General features: G+C 48.6%; 1 protein-coding gene across 1 annotated transcript in view; it reads right to left on the bottom strand.

Moving 5' to 3' along the window:
- Window positions 1-2,837: 2,837 nt before the first annotated feature.
- ABCG4 (ATP binding cassette subfamily G member 4) overlaps window positions 2,838-16,643 on the bottom strand; it is a 33,738-nt gene continuing 19,932 nt past the window's right edge. The window contains exons 4-14 of the mRNA XM_056860464.1: window positions 16,395-16,445; window positions 15,709-15,854; window positions 14,810-14,933; window positions 13,573-13,687; window positions 11,430-11,569; window positions 10,406-10,504; window positions 8,890-9,058; window positions 7,967-8,067; window positions 7,644-7,802; window positions 6,057-6,175; window positions 2,838-3,063 (exon numbers count right to left, since the gene is read on the bottom strand). Coding sequence (XP_056716442.1) covers window positions 2,838-3,063; window positions 6,057-6,175; window positions 7,644-7,802; window positions 7,967-8,067; window positions 8,890-9,058; window positions 10,406-10,504; window positions 11,430-11,569; window positions 13,573-13,687; window positions 14,810-14,933; window positions 15,709-15,854; window positions 16,395-16,445 — 1,449 coding nt within the window. The remainder of the gene's footprint in view (window positions 3,064-6,056; window positions 6,176-7,643; window positions 7,803-7,966; window positions 8,068-8,889; window positions 9,059-10,405; window positions 10,505-11,429; window positions 11,570-13,572; window positions 13,688-14,809; window positions 14,934-15,708; window positions 15,855-16,394; window positions 16,446-16,643) is intronic.

Below are 16,643 nucleotides of genomic sequence, written 5' to 3'. Positions count from 1 at the left end.
TTCTCCCACTTTCCAAGAAACGGGCTTCCTGAAAGTGTGTCACAAAACAGTCTGCCCAGATTTGGAAGGCTGGCTTCAATGTGCCCAAATAATTTGGTCTTGAAGAATCCCTGGCGCTGAGCATGCACACATACACACAGGCTCTCTTTGGTCGGCTTCCTTCTCGCAAATAACCACAAAGAACATTCCAGTTGTCATAAAGGAGACCCTCACAGGAATGGACATCCTGCCCTGCCCTGACCAGGCTGCATATAAAAGGGGCGGGGGGGGGGTTATTGCTACAGGTGGAGATGGTCCGCCCCTCCTATAGGTGAGGTGGGAGGTACAGACCAGGGCGTTGCCTTGAGATGGGGCTTGCATCTTCCCAAGTACAAGAGGTAGAGAATGAAGGGAAGGAGCCAGAAACTGTTCTGCGTCACCCCTGCAGCGCACACAACAAAATAGGGTTGCCAACCTCCAGGTGGGGGCTGGAGACCTCCCAGAATTACAGCTGATCTCCAAACGACAGATTAGTTTGCCTGGCAGAAATGGCAGCTTCAGAGGGCATGCTCTATGACATTATACCCCACTGAGGTCCCTCCCCTCCCCAAACCCCGCCCTTGCCAGGCTCCACCCCTCCAGGAATCTCCAGGCATTTCCCAACCCGGAACTGGCAACCCTATTAATACTGCTAAGAAAGAGAAACAGCCACAGAAGTCTTACTCTCATCACAAACAACAGTGTCACAAAACACACACCGAACCAGCAAGGCAATACTTGGATTGGAGCCAACTAACAGTCCTTCGCTTCAATAATTTTGCAAATGTTCATTTGTCTGCAGGTGAATGCGATCTTGCTATTTATTAGCAAACTGCACCGCTGGCTGGCCATGGGCAAGTCCCTTCCAAGGCGTTAGCTAAAGTGTGAGATATGGGGTGGGGGGAATGGACCCATCTGAGATTAGTGAGTCAAGGAACGTGGAAGAGAAGGGCATTTATGGGAATCTGGTTTACCCACTGCAGACTGCGTAGATAAACCAGATTTGCACATTGCAAAGCCAATAAAATATAATTGGCTTTGTGTTTATAGATCTCACTATTTTATAATATTCTTACCATAATTAAATTTTTTGATTCTGTATACAGTGTTAATGGTTGTTATAGAATTCATCAACTTACTAAATTAAAACTCAGGAGGGCTATTGTTAAACTTATCTTTCTTTGCATTATTATTAATTACTGTTTCTTTTATTGGGTAAACTTTGGTCTCTAGTTTTGTTTTGATCCACTGCTTTAAAATCATGATTAATTGGGGAGCGGTGGTGGGGAGAAATGCCCGACACAGTCTTTCAAGTTATATAGGACGCTTTCTTGGATGCTTGCGTTTCAAACAGTAATTGGCCCAGGTAACATAAATAACAAATACCTTAAATAAATAATAAAATAAAATAAAAGGATTGTCTCGGTTGTTCCATCACTATCAAAGGAAAAACATTTCCCAGAAGTCTGCAAAAAGGCTTCCCTCCCATTGTTTGAGTATTCTGTTATTCAACAGCCTGAAGATATGTTGGAGTTTTTTTAAGGGTCCCTGATATTTCTGTGCAGGCTGAAACTCACTGAGTAAAGTAGTTCCCATTGCATCTCTGCTTGTCAGTTGCTGGAAATTGAGAGTGGAGAGTGGAGACCTCGGGAAAAGAAAACCCAGAGGGAAAATATTTCAGTTTCAGATTTTTAGTCTGGGCCATAGACAGGGACAAACTTAGAAACCACTGGATTTTGGTGAGGGGTGGGGAGAGAGGGACCTGGGTTCGAGTTTTCCCTAAGCCATGAATCCATTGCCTGGCCTAAGGCATACCACTCTCCGCTTCAGCCCTTCCATTTGTAAAATGGGAACAGTAACAACGTCCCTCCACACAAAGTGATTGCGGGGATTGGCACAATAAAAATAATATGGTACATCTGTTGATTCTTAAAGGACGTAGGCATGATTTAATGGGGATCAGGGGAGACAGGAGGAATGGCATGGCATGCCACTGATTGTCTCAGTACGTCTCCGATGGCCAACCAAGGTTGGAGGGCACCATGGTGCCACATTGGGGACCCCTGCTTCAGAGAGCCCCCTCTGAACTGGCCGTTCCGTTCGCCATTTCTATACTTGCTCAGAGCTCTAGCGAAGAATTGCTAACAAATTGTCATTGGTTTCTCGTGAAGAATACAAGAAAGAGACTGGGGAAGGGTTGGAGGGAAAATACCCCCCCCCAAATACCTGTCGCTACGGTAAACATCAAAAGCCTTGTGCAACCAACCCCCGGCAGGTCTTCCAGCTTCTTAATATTGATACACATGCTACAGTTATGTCAGCAAGCGAGCGAGTCAAAAACGGCACGAAACAACGGCGCTACAAAACTGTGCTTTGCAGAGGGTTCCTCTTCGCCTGTCACGACTCCCTGCTCCGCTTGGCCCCAGCCCCACCCACCTGCCCAAAATCGATTCCAGCTTCTCCCCCTTCGTAGTGGAGCAGAAACCGGGTTACAGCAGATGTGACCCAAGGGATACAGTCTGGGGGGCCACGTAAAAGAGGACGACTTCCCTCTCGTGGGTATTGCTCCGGGAAGAGAGATTGACACATTCCAGAATTATACCAAAAAAAAAACTGCGATGAAGAGAATGCTTGGAAAGGTTAAAACAGTTCCGAGACGTCTCATCAACCCTTCTCGACTGAGCAGATGCTGGTCACTGGCTACCTGATACCTCCCGCTTTGGTCTGTGTCCCGTGGAGTTCACGTCCCTTTGGAAGGCGGCCACGGCACAGCTGAGCAGGTCCATCAAAGGGCATCGAGGCCGTGCTGGGGGGGCCCTTTATCTCTGGGACTTCACCTTATACTTGAGGATGAGGTAGGCCAGGAGCCTCAGGATGACAAAGAAGATACCCAAGACAATGAAGTCTACGTAGAGCTTGGCTTCCCCGACGTCCATGACTTCCAGAATCTTGGCAGGATCCTTGAAGGGACAGTTGTCTGCCTTGCACTCCAGTTCTCCGCGTTCCATGGCGTAGATGGTCAGGATCACGCCCTCAAAGCCGTACCTGAAGCAGGACACAAAAACATGGTCACCGGACACATACTGCACATACTGCCACTGGACACACACTGGACACATACTGCACAAAATGCATATCAAGAAGTTTGGGACAAACCAACAGACCCTCACGGGACTGTTGTTTATTTATTTATTTAAAATATTTTTTGGCCACCTTTCTACACTAAGTTAAAACCAATAATTTAAAGCTGCTAGTAGGCAGAAGAACTAATCAAATGCTGCCATGAATAATGTAGTCTTCAAATGCCCACTAAAGACTGAGAGTGAAGGGGCCAGGTGCACCTCCCTGGGGAGGTTGTTCCATAATCGTGGGGCTGACACTGTAAAGGCCCTCCCTTGTGTGCTCATCAGACAAGTTTCTTTGATGAACGGGACAATCAAAAGGGCCTCTCCCTGTGATCTTCATTGTCAAGCAAGAATGTAAGGGAGAAGACAGTTGGTTTTTCAGAGACCCTGGTCCCAAGCCATGTAGGGCGTTAAACCAATACCTTGAATTGGTCTCAGAAGCAAATTGCAAGCCAATGTAGTTGCTGTAGGATTGGAAGCAGATGTCACATGATTACAGTACAACTAGGGTTGCTAACCTCTAGGTGGGGCCTGGAGATCTCCTGGAATTACAACTGATCTCCAGACTACAGAAATTGGTTCTCCCCTGGAGAAAATGGCCGTTCTGAAGAGTGGACTCTATGACGTTATACCCTTCTGAGGTCCCTCTCCTCCCCAGGCTCCAGCCCCAAAAATTTCAGGCATTTTCTAACCTGGTGTTGGCAACTACATCTCCATGACACAGACTGCTTACATTTGGAACACATGTCGTTCAAGACATTCTGATTATTGGGGTGGGTGGGAGGAACACCCTGAAAATGAGACACACGTACATCTCTCCCTCAGATTACAAAAGGTAAAAGTACTTCCATGCTGTGTGTGACTAGCCCAAGGTCACCCAGCTGGCTCCATGTGGAGGAGCAGGGAAACAAATCCAGTACGCCAGATTAGCCTCCGCCGCTCATGTGGAGGAGTGGGGGAATCAAACCCGCTTCTCCAGATCAGAGTCCGCCGCTCCTAACTACCGCTCTTAACCACTACACCACGCAGGACATGAAATTGGCTTTACAAGAAAAGTAAACAATCCCACACAGAATAACTCAAATTGTACAAATGGAAAAATGTTATATTGTTGGGATTTCAGTGTCTCTTCCCACACTCTTCGTGAAGGAGGAAATTCTAATAGCACACAGGAATCCCTCCCTCTGTCTCCCTGGCAAATTTAACAGCATTTTTATAATTCTTTGTCAAGAAGAGATGGTTTGGTGTTATGTTAACTACAGTCTATAAAGCACTCATCTCGAAGGACCTGATTTGGATTGTTCCTACAGACCATTAAGTAAGGTAAAGGTCCCCTGTGCAAGCACCAGGTCATTACTGACCCATGGGGTGACGTCACATCCCGGCGTTTACTAGGCAGACTTTGTTTACGGGGTGGTTTGCCATTGCCTTCCCCAGTCATAGAGTTAAGTAATTCTGTTAAGCCTCCCCTGTTAATAACTCACCATCCTCTCCACGCAATGACCCGATCGTTACCTTGATCTTCCTTTTGTTATGGACATAACCAAAAAACCTTTTTGTTGTTGTTTTTAACTTCCCTGGCTGGTCGTAGCTCATTCTGCACTTTAGCCTTCCTGACTTTCTCCCTACATGTGTTGGGTACTTGTTTGAATTCCTCTTTGTTGATTTCTCCCTTTTTCCATTTTTTGTACATGCCCTTCTTAAATCCTATCTCAACCAAAAGTTCTTTAGACATCCACCCTGGTTTCTTCAAACCTCTACCTTTTTTTCTCCTTGTGGGAATTGATTTAAATTGCGCCTTCAATATCTCCCTTTTAAGAATTTCCCATCCTTCATGTACTCCCTTCTCATTCAATATTCTCACCCACAGGATCACACCCAGTAGTTCCCTAAATTTATTGAAATCAGCTTTCCTAAAGTCTAGAATACATGTTTGACTATTTCTTGCGTCTCCTTTCTGCTGTATAACAATCTCCAGGAAAACATGGTCACTCCAACCTAAAGTCATCTTCCCTTTACCCACAGCAAGCTGGGGACTCATTTTACCGACCTGGGAAGGATGGAAGGCTGAGTCAACCTTGAGCCGGCTACCTGAACTCAACTTCTGTCGGGATCGAACTTAGGTCGTGAGCTGAGCTTGGACTGCAGTACTGCAGCTGACCACTCTGCGCCACAGGGCTCTGACCATTACGGCCCCTTTTTAATTGATTTGTGTTATTTCAGCCCAGTGTAGGGTTGCCAGCTCCGGGTTTGGAAATACCTGGAGATTTTGGGGGCAGAGCCTGAGGAGGGTAGGGTTTGGGCAGAGCAGGGACCTCAGCAGGGTATAATGCCATAGAGTCAGCCTTCCAAAGCAGCTATTTTTCTCCAAGTTAACTGATTTCTGTCGCGTGGAGATCTGTTGTAATCCCAGGAGATCAGCAGCCCCCACCTGGAGGTTGGCAACCCTAGCCCAGGGGTATCAACAATTAAAACATCAAAAATGACACAGTGAGATAAAATTGATGACAAAATACAACGGAAAAATAAAAGTGAAGTTTCACTGAAAAACGAAACACCTACAGCCACTGGCAGAAGAAATAACCCGCAAAACCAGCAACGTCTGACCAAAACTTCAATAAAATCATGGTGAACCATTTAACACCCCTTCCCCAAAAACCTCCTAAAACAAAAGTGTTTTGGCCTGCCCTCTAAAGGGCAACCCCACACTTACGGTGCCATCACCAATAAGGCCCTGCCCTGCATCTTTAACTCCCATGCGCCAACTGCACCGGAGCACAGAACAACATCGTGTAGTCAGATTACATAGCTCCTTCACAGCCAACGACACCAGCGTAACATATTGACATTGAGATGACATTCCAGATGCATGGAGAACACCAAAGAGCATGATGTGTTAGCTGGGAGCCCCACCTGACATAAGAGACATACGAACTCCATTGTAGGTAGGTCGGGATGGTCTTGAAGCTGACAAAGAAACCAGAGAACAGGAGGACGGGGATGGCCGTGACGGGGCCCACAAAAGTGGCCACCTAGGAGAGAAAGGCAGAGAAACTGTGAGACCCCAAGAACAAAAGATCTAGCTGGACTCTGGAAAAGGAATCTCCAAATCGAACAGTTGGAGCTGTCAGAGTTGAGCAAGTTCAGGATCCAAAAACGAATCCTAGACAGTCCTATAGGATGGTGATTGTGGACAGTACGATTTGGACAGTGGAATGTTGTAGTTAGGGTTGCCAGCTCTGGGTTGGGGTGGGGTTTGGGGAGGGTGGGGTTTGGGGAATGGGGCCCTTATTATGTTCCTCAGGATCATATTTAAATCAGGCTTGAGTTTCTGTGTCACTCTGCCCTTAAAAAATGGACCATTTTACAATTTTTAAGCATATTGTGATTATATCTTGGCAGAACATTACCCATAGATCTGTTAACAAAAATACACCACAAAGGTAAAAGGAAATGAAACTACATATAAAAACTCAAACACACACTGAAACAGACACACACAATATATAAACTATAATTCAGAGTAAAGAAAACAAATAATACCAGCCAACACTAATATATTGCTCACCCCAGATACCAACAAATAAAGACGACTTTTCCATCAAGATATATTGGTTTTGACGTTCTGGCAACACATGTCCAATCTAGGAATTATGGTTAAATAGATTGGGATGTTGATTTCTCTTCTGGAGGCGGACAATATTATGTTTGTCACAAGATTTTGCAAAGAGCAAGAGTCCGGTAGCACCTTAAAGACTAACAAAATTTCTGGCAGGGTATGAGCTTTTGTGAGTCACACCTCACTTCATGTATCTGAAAGTGAGCTGTGATTCACAAAAGCTCATATTCTACCAGAACTTTTATTAGTCTTTTAGGTGCTAGTGGACTCTTGCTCTTTTCTACTGCTACAGATAGACTAACATGGCTACCCATCATGATATATCTCCATGGAAGGCACAAGATTTTGAGTTTCTAACTGAACAGTTTGGGTCATTCAATCTGACATCAAATTTCATTCAAAGAAAACTGCAGGGGGGAGTAATGCCTTTGTTTCTGTAGTTTTTGCCTGCTTTTCTCTCGAGGGCCAGAATCCCAAAGTGGGGCCCCCTTCTGCCAGGGCTGGTGAAATTCCTGGCGCCTCAAGCTTCCTTCTGCAGGAAACAGAAATCTGGATGCGAGGACTTTGATGCAATTCTGCAAGGCAGATGTTATAGCCTTACATAACCTTAGGGGAGGGGCCGTGGCTCAGTGGCAGAGCATCCGCTTGGCAAGCAGAAGGTCCCAGGTTCAATCCCTGGAATCTCCAGTTAAAGGGACTAGGCGAGTGGGTGATGCGAAAGACCTTTCCTGCCTGAGACCCTGGAGAGCCACTGCCAGTCTGAGTAGACAGTGCTGACTTTGATGGACCAGGGGTCTGATTCAGTATAAGGCAGCTTCATGCATTCAACCTCACCCCTGCGCCAAAACAGACAACGACACACACACACCCGTCTGCCTAACCTGTAAGGAGGTGGAAGCTGCTCCGATCACAAGCCCCAAGGACTGGGCCACCAGAGCTGTGGAGGTGGCCAGGGCAGAAAAGAGCAGAAAACGCGTGACTTCGGGGGGCTGGCCCGTCATCCAGTACACGATGCTGCAGTAGACGATTGGGCAGATCACCTGCAGGAAGCGGGAGGGGGCAGATTAGCACTCCAGTGTTCAGAGCAGGAATGGTTCCCCCCCTCCTAGATTGAGAACAGCAGAGAAGGTGGGAGCAGCAGTTAAGGGGAGTCTAGAACCGGTGGTGTATTGTGGGGGGGGGGAGATGAACCCAGCAAGCTCACCTGGAAAGGTACATCCGCCATGGTCTTGGCTAGAAAATAGGCCTTCAGGCTGTACCAGTAATTCAAGTGCTCTCTCAGGAACACAGACATCTCTTGAGGGACTGCATGGAGAGGAGAGAGACACAGCAGATGAGCGGCAGAGAACACAAAGAGACTGCACGGTAGGGTTGCCAGCCTCCAGGTGGGGCCTGGACACCTGCCGAGGTCCATACCCTTCGAGGGGGCCAGCTAGGGTTGCCAGCCTCCAGGTAGTAGCTGGAGATCTCCTGCTATTACAACTGATCTCCAGCCGATCAAGATCAGTTCACCTGGAGAAAATGGCCGCTTTGGCAATTGGACTCTATGGAATCGAAGTCCCTCCCCTCCCCAAACCATGCCCTCCTGGCAACCCTAGGGCCAGCTGCCAATCCTGGAGTCTCCACTCCATTTCAGCTGCATTTCATTTTTGCACCTGCTGTCTTCCTGCTTGCACATTTCAAGCACATAAATAGTGACAGGAGGAGGAAACACCCCCGTTCCTCTCACCTTCTGCTTTGAGGAGCAGTAGAGACTGGGCTTGCCTTGACCCGGAGGACCCAGGCTAGCCCGATCTTGTCAGATCTGGGAAGCTAAGCAGAGTCAGCCCTGGTTTGTACCAGCCAAGGAATACCAGGGGTTGGTCCACCGAGGCAGGTAAGTGCAAACCACCTCTGGACATCTCTTGCCTTGAAAACCCTATGGGGTTGTTGTAAGTTGGCTGCGACTTGACAGCACTTTCCACCACCACCACTCATTAGGTGCACCGGGTGGCCCTCTTATGCTGGGGCACATCCATACAGGGTTGTGTGTGTGTGTGTGTGTGGGGGGGGAATACCACAGCAAATTATTTTAACCATCCTATTGTTTTCCTCCCGCACAATCACTGGACTGGATCGGCTGCTTACAGGTGAGGACGGTGGGCATCAGCGCCGCGAACATGAGGAAGAGCATCGAGAAGAAAAGGAAGCCGGTGTTGTTGAAGACCTTGGCGGCATCGTTGCCGATGTGCAGGTAGAGCAGGCCGATTAACACGCCGATGCAGATGTGCGACATGAACCGCAGGTGGGTGAGAACCTGCGCAAGGCAAGAGGGGGAGCTTTGATGTCAGTGGTTCACTCGTGACAGCATGCTTCATGGAATCGACATGGGGATTCACTGACAGTCCTGCTTTACAGCTGAGGCAGAGGGACTTGACCAAGGCCCTACAAGGAGTCCGTGGCAGAGGGAGGGGCCCGAACGGGAGGCTCAGTGCTCCTGGGGCAAGATCAGGGAGCTGCCTGCAGGCCCTGGCTGGCCACTGCAGCATGCAGCCTCCCAGGGACGTTTCTAACCTGCTTTTCTTCTAAGGAGCTCAGGGCTTTGTACTTCTACTGTTCTCCTCCCCTGCCATCCCAACCTCCCCACAAGCCTGTGAGGTAAGCTGGACTGAGAAAGATTGACTGGCCCAAGTTTACCCAGTGAGTTTCATGGAAGACTGGGGATTTGAACACAGGTCTTCCTGATCTGGCCCTGACTTGGATGGCCCAGGCTAGCCTGATCTTGTCAGATCTTGGGAGTTAAGCAGGGTTGGCCCTGGTTAGTACTAGGATGGGAGACCACCACTAGGATGGGAGTCCAGGGTCACTCCACAGAGGCAGGCAATGGCAAACCATCTCTGAGTCTCTGTGGCCTTGAAACCCCTACGGAGTCACTGTTAGTTAGCTGTGACTTGACGGCACTTCCCACCACAGGAGCTTATTCTCTGAGGTTAAACCTCCCCGTGGCTCAGGCCAGCCTGATCTTGTCAGATCTCGGAAGCTAACCAGGGTTGGCCTTGGTTAGTACTTGGATGAGAGACCACCAAGGAATACCAGGGGTCACTCCACTGAGGCAGCCAAGTGCAATCCACCTCTGGACATCTTTTGACTTGAAAACCCTACGGGGTCACCAGAGGTTGGCTGCGACTTGATGGCACTTTTCCACCACCACCTGCCCAATTTCAGCCTGGTAAGTACTACCCTACACTTCTGGACCCGTTCATCTGTTCCAGCAGAGTTCTTTATATGGAGCACCTTGTCAATCAATTGACAGGTTCTTTATAGATAAATCTAACCAATTAATGGACTGAACGTTGCAGCCCCAAGTATCCTTCATGCTCTAGGACCATCAGGAAGGAGCTTCTATTCTCCTCTGAGCTACTTCAAGCCCTGATTCCAGAATACACCAACAAAAAGTTCTTGTGCATGAACAAAGAGCCTTTCTTTTGCCACAACCAGTTCCCAACTTCAGCATTTTTAGGAAAACATGAACTCTTGACAACTTTTTAAAGAATATAGTCTCGCCACCCCCTTCTTTCAACACATACATCCCTGGGCCCCCATACCCTTTCCACTCCCTCCTCGACCCCCTGTCCCTCTCCACTTGCCCTTCTCCAGCCCTTACCGTGTCTCGCAAAATGGACAGAAAGGTTCTCTTGAAGAGGATGCAGAACTGGGTCATGGTGCTGGTTGCGAAGGTATGGCTCTCTATGTGATCCAAATCCTGAGGGCAACATTGAGCAAAGCTATGACTTCATTAGCCTGACAGTGGTTTACCCTGACCTGGATGGGTCAGGCTAGTCTGATCTCATCAGATTTCAGAAGCTAAGCAGGGTCGGCCCTGGTTAGGACTTGGATGGGAGACCACCAAGGAAGTGCTGGCAATGGCAAACCACCTCTGCTTATCTCTTGTCTTGAAAACCCCTTGAGAAGTCACCATGCGTTGGTTGCGACTTGATGGCACTTTATTACAAACCTGATCTGGATAGCCCAGGCTCGCTCAGTCTCATCAGATCTTGGAAGCTAAGCAGGGTAAGCCCTGGTTACTACTGGGATGGGAGACCACCCAAGAAGTCCAGGGTCACTATGCAGAGAAAGGAAATGGCAAACCACCTCTGAACATCTCTTGCCTTGAAAACCCAACAAGGTCACCATAATTTGGTTGCGATTCGATGGCACTTTCTGCCACCACCAGTTGCCAACCTCCAGGTGGGGCCTGGAGGTCACCAGGAATTACAACTGATCTCCAATAATTTCCCCACCTGGAATTGGCAACCCTACCCCCAGCACACATTTGGTTTAGCCCTGAACTAGAGTTACCAACACCAAGTTGGGAAATTCTTGGGAGATTTAGGAGGTGGAACCTGGGAAGGGTGAGGGATTATTTTTGGGTGGGGACAGGGACCTCAGTAGGGTATAGTGCCCTAGAGTCCACCCTCTAGAGGAGCCATTTTCTTCACAGGAAATGATCTCTGTTGTCTGGAGATCAGTTGTAATTCCAGGAGATCTCCAGCCCACCCCCCCGGAGGTTGGGTAACCGTACCCTGAACTGTAGCAACACCTGAAAATGAACAGAGGAACTGAGTGATCTGGGATTCTCAAATTGGAAAACAAGCCACTGCTGCCATCCCCTCCCACCCCCCACTCACCGCCACACAGCGTCCGGGACAAGAGGAGTCTGCTTTGTTCGGGCTATCCTTCTTCTCGGCCATGGTGCACAGCCCATTCTGGACAGCTTGGAAAAGCATTGAATTGAGGTCCCCATATTCTCCAGATGCCACTTCGATAACTGCAAAGAAGCAGGTAGACCAGGGGTTGGGGGGGCACAGTCTTACCCATGGTTCCATCCCGCAGACTAGATTCCTCTCGTGTCCTGTACTAACTAAATTTCACAACCACCATTTTAAGTTGTGGAACTCCCCGCCCCAGGATGTGCTGATGGCTGCCAACTTGGAAGGCTTTATGAAGGGAGTGGACATGTTCATGGGGGAGAGGGCTATTCATGGCTATTAGTAAAAATGTCATGATGCATACCTATTCTCTCCAGGATCAGAGGACCATGACCATTATATTAGGTGCTTTGCAACACAGGCAGGATGCTGCTGCAGTGGTCTTGCTTGTGGGCTTCCTAGAGGCACCTGGTTGACCACTGTGTGAAGAGACTGCTGGACTTGATGGACCTTGATCAGATCCAGCAGAGCTTTTCTTATGGAAGAGAGGGCTATTAGTCCCATGGCTACTAGTCAAGATGGATACTAGTCATGATGCATGCCAATTCTGTCCAAGATCAGAGGAGCATGCCTGTTGTATTAGATGCAGTGGAACAGGGCAATGCTGCTCCAGTTGTCTTGCTTGTGGGCTTCCTAGAGGCATCCAGTTGGCCACTGTGTGAACAGACTGCTGGACTTGATGGTCCTTGGTCTAATCCAGCAGGGCCTTTCTTATGTTCTTATGACTGAAAAATCATGTATTTTGCTCCTCCCAGTTATAAATAAATCCTGTGAATCCTTATTTGTGCACTAGTTCCCATTTCTCTCTGGCAAGGATTTATTCCATTTAGCATTTATCTTGCATCAGTTGCATAGAAACAGCATGAAAGAAATCGACAAATCGGTAACACCAAGAGTAACACAAAAAGCCGGGTGACCGTGATACATGAAAACACAAAGCAATGAAGAAGGACGTATTCTCACATCCCATATGCTAACAGGCTGGTTCTTCCACAGTTTTAGCCAATATTGAATTCTTAGCTGTCTTTACATTGCCTCTCCAGGTTTTCAACCACTCTGTATGTTTTGCCAGGACAATGATCCCCATTCTACAGATGGAAGTGTGGGAAGACTGAGGTCAGAGAACAGTCACTTGTTGATGGCCACCTGGTGAGGTGAGAGTCTGAACCCAGGGCAGGAGTTTGTGTATTGCACTCTCAGCTGCTATGAACCCATGAAGCTGCGTTCTACTGAACCAGACCCTTGGGTCTATCAGGGTCAGTACTGTCTACTAAGACTGGTAGCAGCTCTCCAGGTAGAGGTTCTTTCACATCACCCACTACCTGCTCCTTTTTAAACTGGAAATGATGGGAATTGAACCTGGGACCTTCTGCATTCCAAGCAGATGCTCCACCACTGAGCCACGGCACCTTCCTGCTGTAGAGGGGCTTCACCAGCTTTTAAAACATAGCTGTGCATTTCTATTCCAACATATGTGGGTCAAAAGCACCTAGGTCAGGGTCTTCCAATTAACAATATTTCCCTGTTGGGTCAGGCCAAAGTCCACCTGTTCCAGGATTTGGCCTCCTACATCAACCAGGGCAGGAAGGAAACAGCCCCCTCCTTCCTGTATCCAACATCTGGTACACTACTGCTTTACCTAGAGTTCCATTTGGCTACCCTGGCTAAAAAGGTTTCTGTTTATTAAAACATTTCTATCCCGCCTTTCCTCTTGGTTCAAGGCGGCTTACAATAAAAGCCATCAACAGACCCCATCTGCCTTGACTGGGCTTTTCTGCATTCTCATTTTCCTTGCCTGTAGGTTCCTGTTTCCTTGGTGGGGGGGTCTCTTCTGCATGTGTTTTGCTCCCGCTAGTGGTCAATTTGACATTTTATCGCTTTATGCGGGATACACACGGGTGCAATATCGAATCGACCACTAGAGAGAGCAAAACACATGCAGAACAAGAAAAAAACCTCTGTAGAAAGAGGAACTTACAAGCGAGGAAAATGAGAATGCGGAAACAGTCTGTATCTAATTCATTTTCTTTTCCAGCAGTGTAAATCAGTGGCTGTCACTTACTGAAATCAGCTGGGTTGTGGTAGGTGGGGCAATGCAAGCCCAGCCCTTTCAGGTAGGGGATGAGGTGAGGCACAGCCCCCTTGTAGATACACTGGCCTTGGCTCAGGATGTAAAGCTGCAAGAAAGGAAAGAAAAGCCGAGCATCAACCATGCAGGCCTTCTAATGCAAATCTCCCTTTAAGGTCTAGACTTGGAGGGCCTGGACAGAAATCTATGGAAGAGGACCACCAAGGAACACCCCTACCTACAATTCCTCCTGGGAAAGACCCGGCTTTGGGAAGAGCAACAGAGAGGCTTGTGGCTTAAAGCTCAGTTGATTCATCATGGCTTCTGTGGCCAAGATCTTGCCTCATCATTCAGGTTCCCAGTAGGGTTGCCGGGTCCTACCTGGCCTCCGGTGGGACCTTTTCTGCCTGGGTATGTAGGCAAGCGATCTGTGCATGGCACGATTTCAGCACTTCTGGGTTTACCCCCAAAGTGCCAGAACCACGGGGACGCTCTAGTAATCCCCTCCATAACCTCTATGGAAACCATAGACTTTTTGGGGGGAGTGCTAGAGCGTTGCCAGCACTTTTGGGGCAAACCCAGAAGAGCCGAAATTGTGCCACCCGTGTGTCATGCTCATGGTTCACCACCCACCAGCCAGCTGAGAGGCGGCGGGCAGTCCAGTGAGTTGGAGGGCGACCGGGCAGTTGGGAGCCCTATTTGCCAGCCTCCAGGTTGAATTGAAGGAGTGTCCTGCAACTGGTCTCAGCCAGCGTGAGCTCCTCCTGGTTTGTGTCACATAACTTGTGGGGCTGGTACAGGGAATTAGGGGGCACATGGCTAGCAGGGCTGAGGGTCTGCTGCTGTTCCAGAGACTGCGGCAGAGGGCATAGCATTTGGCTTCCTGCCCATCTCAATATCCTTTCCTTCATATTGAGATAAGCGAGCTATTAGTCCTCATTGTTGAAAAGATATGCTTGAAAGGGAACGGACGACGCCTGGGGAGATCTGAGTGCATTTGGCTGAACTTTGGCCAGGAATAGGATTTCAGCGGCCAGCAGAGCGACACGCTTTAAGAATGTCTCATCGAATAATAGAGTTGGAAGGGACCACCAGGGTCATCTGGTCCAACCCCCTGCCCAAAGCAGGAAATTCCAAACTACCTCCCCCAGATATACCCCCAGTGACCCATACTTCATGCCCAGAAGATGGCCAAGGTGCCCTCCCTCTCAGGATCTGCCTAAGGGCTCACCTTATCAAACTTCTCAAAGAGTTTAGCGCTGGGCTGGTGGATGGTGCAGATGATGGTGCGGCCCCCTTGGGCCAGAGACTTCAAGAGGGAGACCACCTGGAAGCAGGAGGAGCTGTCCAGCCCACTGCGGAAAGACGACGAGAAGAAACACCAGAGTCAGAGAGCAAAAGGCGAGTGTGAGGTGCAGCAGAGAGGTTTGCTGGTCTGGGGCCATCTCCGGCCTTCCACTTTTACTTTGGGGCCATTTGCATGTTTAAAAGCATATTTTATTGCAAACCACTTTGGGTTTGGCTCCGGGCATCTAGGGCCAGCACTTCTGGGCCTCATCTGTAGGTTGGCACTGGCTCCTTGGCTCAGAAGGAGACCTGAAAAATGGTCTCCTTTGGCAGTGTCTTCTGCTTAAACTTAGCCAGTGCGTCCCTCCTTCTCCCTCCCCATTTGCTACTTGACTTTGGACAACCTAGGACCTCTTCTGGGATTATTCAGCGGTTGTGGCTCTCAGGTCTCTCTCACACATTCGAGAAACAAGGTGGTGCTGAGGTGGTAGAATGGATTGTGCACCTTCAGAGTCCTTCATTTTGGAACACTCCTTTACCTCAAAAAGTCTCCGCTAGCAGAAATCCAGCATAGTGAGCAACATTTCTCCCTGTGGTGCTAGTTTTCCATTGGCAGGGAGTTTTTTTATGCAGAGAAAATTAAAGCTTGAATCCACAGCGGCACAGTCTGTTCTACAACCTGACCTGCTACCGCATTCACGAGCATGTGACCCAACCCAAAGATCATCTAAAAGCAAATCGCATGGTTTGTCCAGGACCCTGGGCCCCCAAGATTTTGTTCCCCTATCCACTGGCAGCTGCGCATGGATCGGGGTGGACAGGACTGGAAAGCCCCACTCTTACCTGGTGGGTTCATCAAAGAACATGACAGGGGGATTGTTGACCAGTTCCAGAGCAATGGCAAGGCGCTTGCGCTGTCCGCCGGATAGAGATAAGGTGCGGGTGTAGGAACATTCCAGAAGGCCCAGCGCTGTCAAGATCTCATTCACCTGGGCCCAGCAGAAGGGAGGGAGGAGAGGGAGGGAGAGAGAGAGAGAGGCTGCTTGCAGTCCAATACACAAACTCATTCCATCTTTGCCGCTCCCAACAGAAATCAGAAAGAGACTCTGCAATCGGTCCCCTGATCACCGATGGCAAATGCTACAGGCGGTTAACCTCTTTCTACTACTTCCTCTCCTCAAGGGTATTCGTAATTCAGACAAAAAGAACACAGCCTCCTGCAACTAATCAAGAAGACCTTTGCTAGAGGTCACTTGCAAGCCAAGAAGTTATCAAATTTTGGAACACAGAAGCCTCAAAGACATTAGCATTTGTTAGAGCCAGTAACTATGCATGGCAGGAAGTGAAGTGCGTTCACGGTTTTCAAGGCAGTGAGACCAGGGGTAGAGAGAGAAGGAAACAAATACTGAAATAGCAGGCCTCGCTTTTTGGAGGGTTCTGTGTAACTTGGGATGAAGGGGATGCAGGGAGAGGCTTGAACCTCTCTGTGACTTGGATTTTCAAAAGCGGAGGGAGGTATGTAAACTCACCAGCTCTTTCTTTACTTCCTGCTTCTCATTCAGTTTCAGGTTTGCTGATACCTAAACATGAAAAAGAAAGCATCAGACTCAGAAGGTGACCCTGATACCTCTTTCCATGCATCCAACAGGAGATGAGCTTTTTCAGACTCAGGGAAACAATACCCCCCCAACACATGAAGCTGCCTTATGCTGAATCAGACCATCAGTCCATCAAGGTCAGAATTGTCTACTCGGACTGGCAGCAGCTCTTCATGGTCT

The sequence above is a fragment of the Euleptes europaea genome, chromosome 14 (genome assembly GCF_029931775.1).
Source record: "Euleptes europaea isolate rEulEur1 chromosome 14, rEulEur1.hap1, whole genome shotgun sequence".
NCBI classification, from domain to species: domain Eukaryota; kingdom Metazoa; phylum Chordata; class Lepidosauria; order Squamata; family Sphaerodactylidae; genus Euleptes; species Euleptes europaea.
This window is presented reverse-complemented; position numbering and strand designations above follow the sequence as displayed.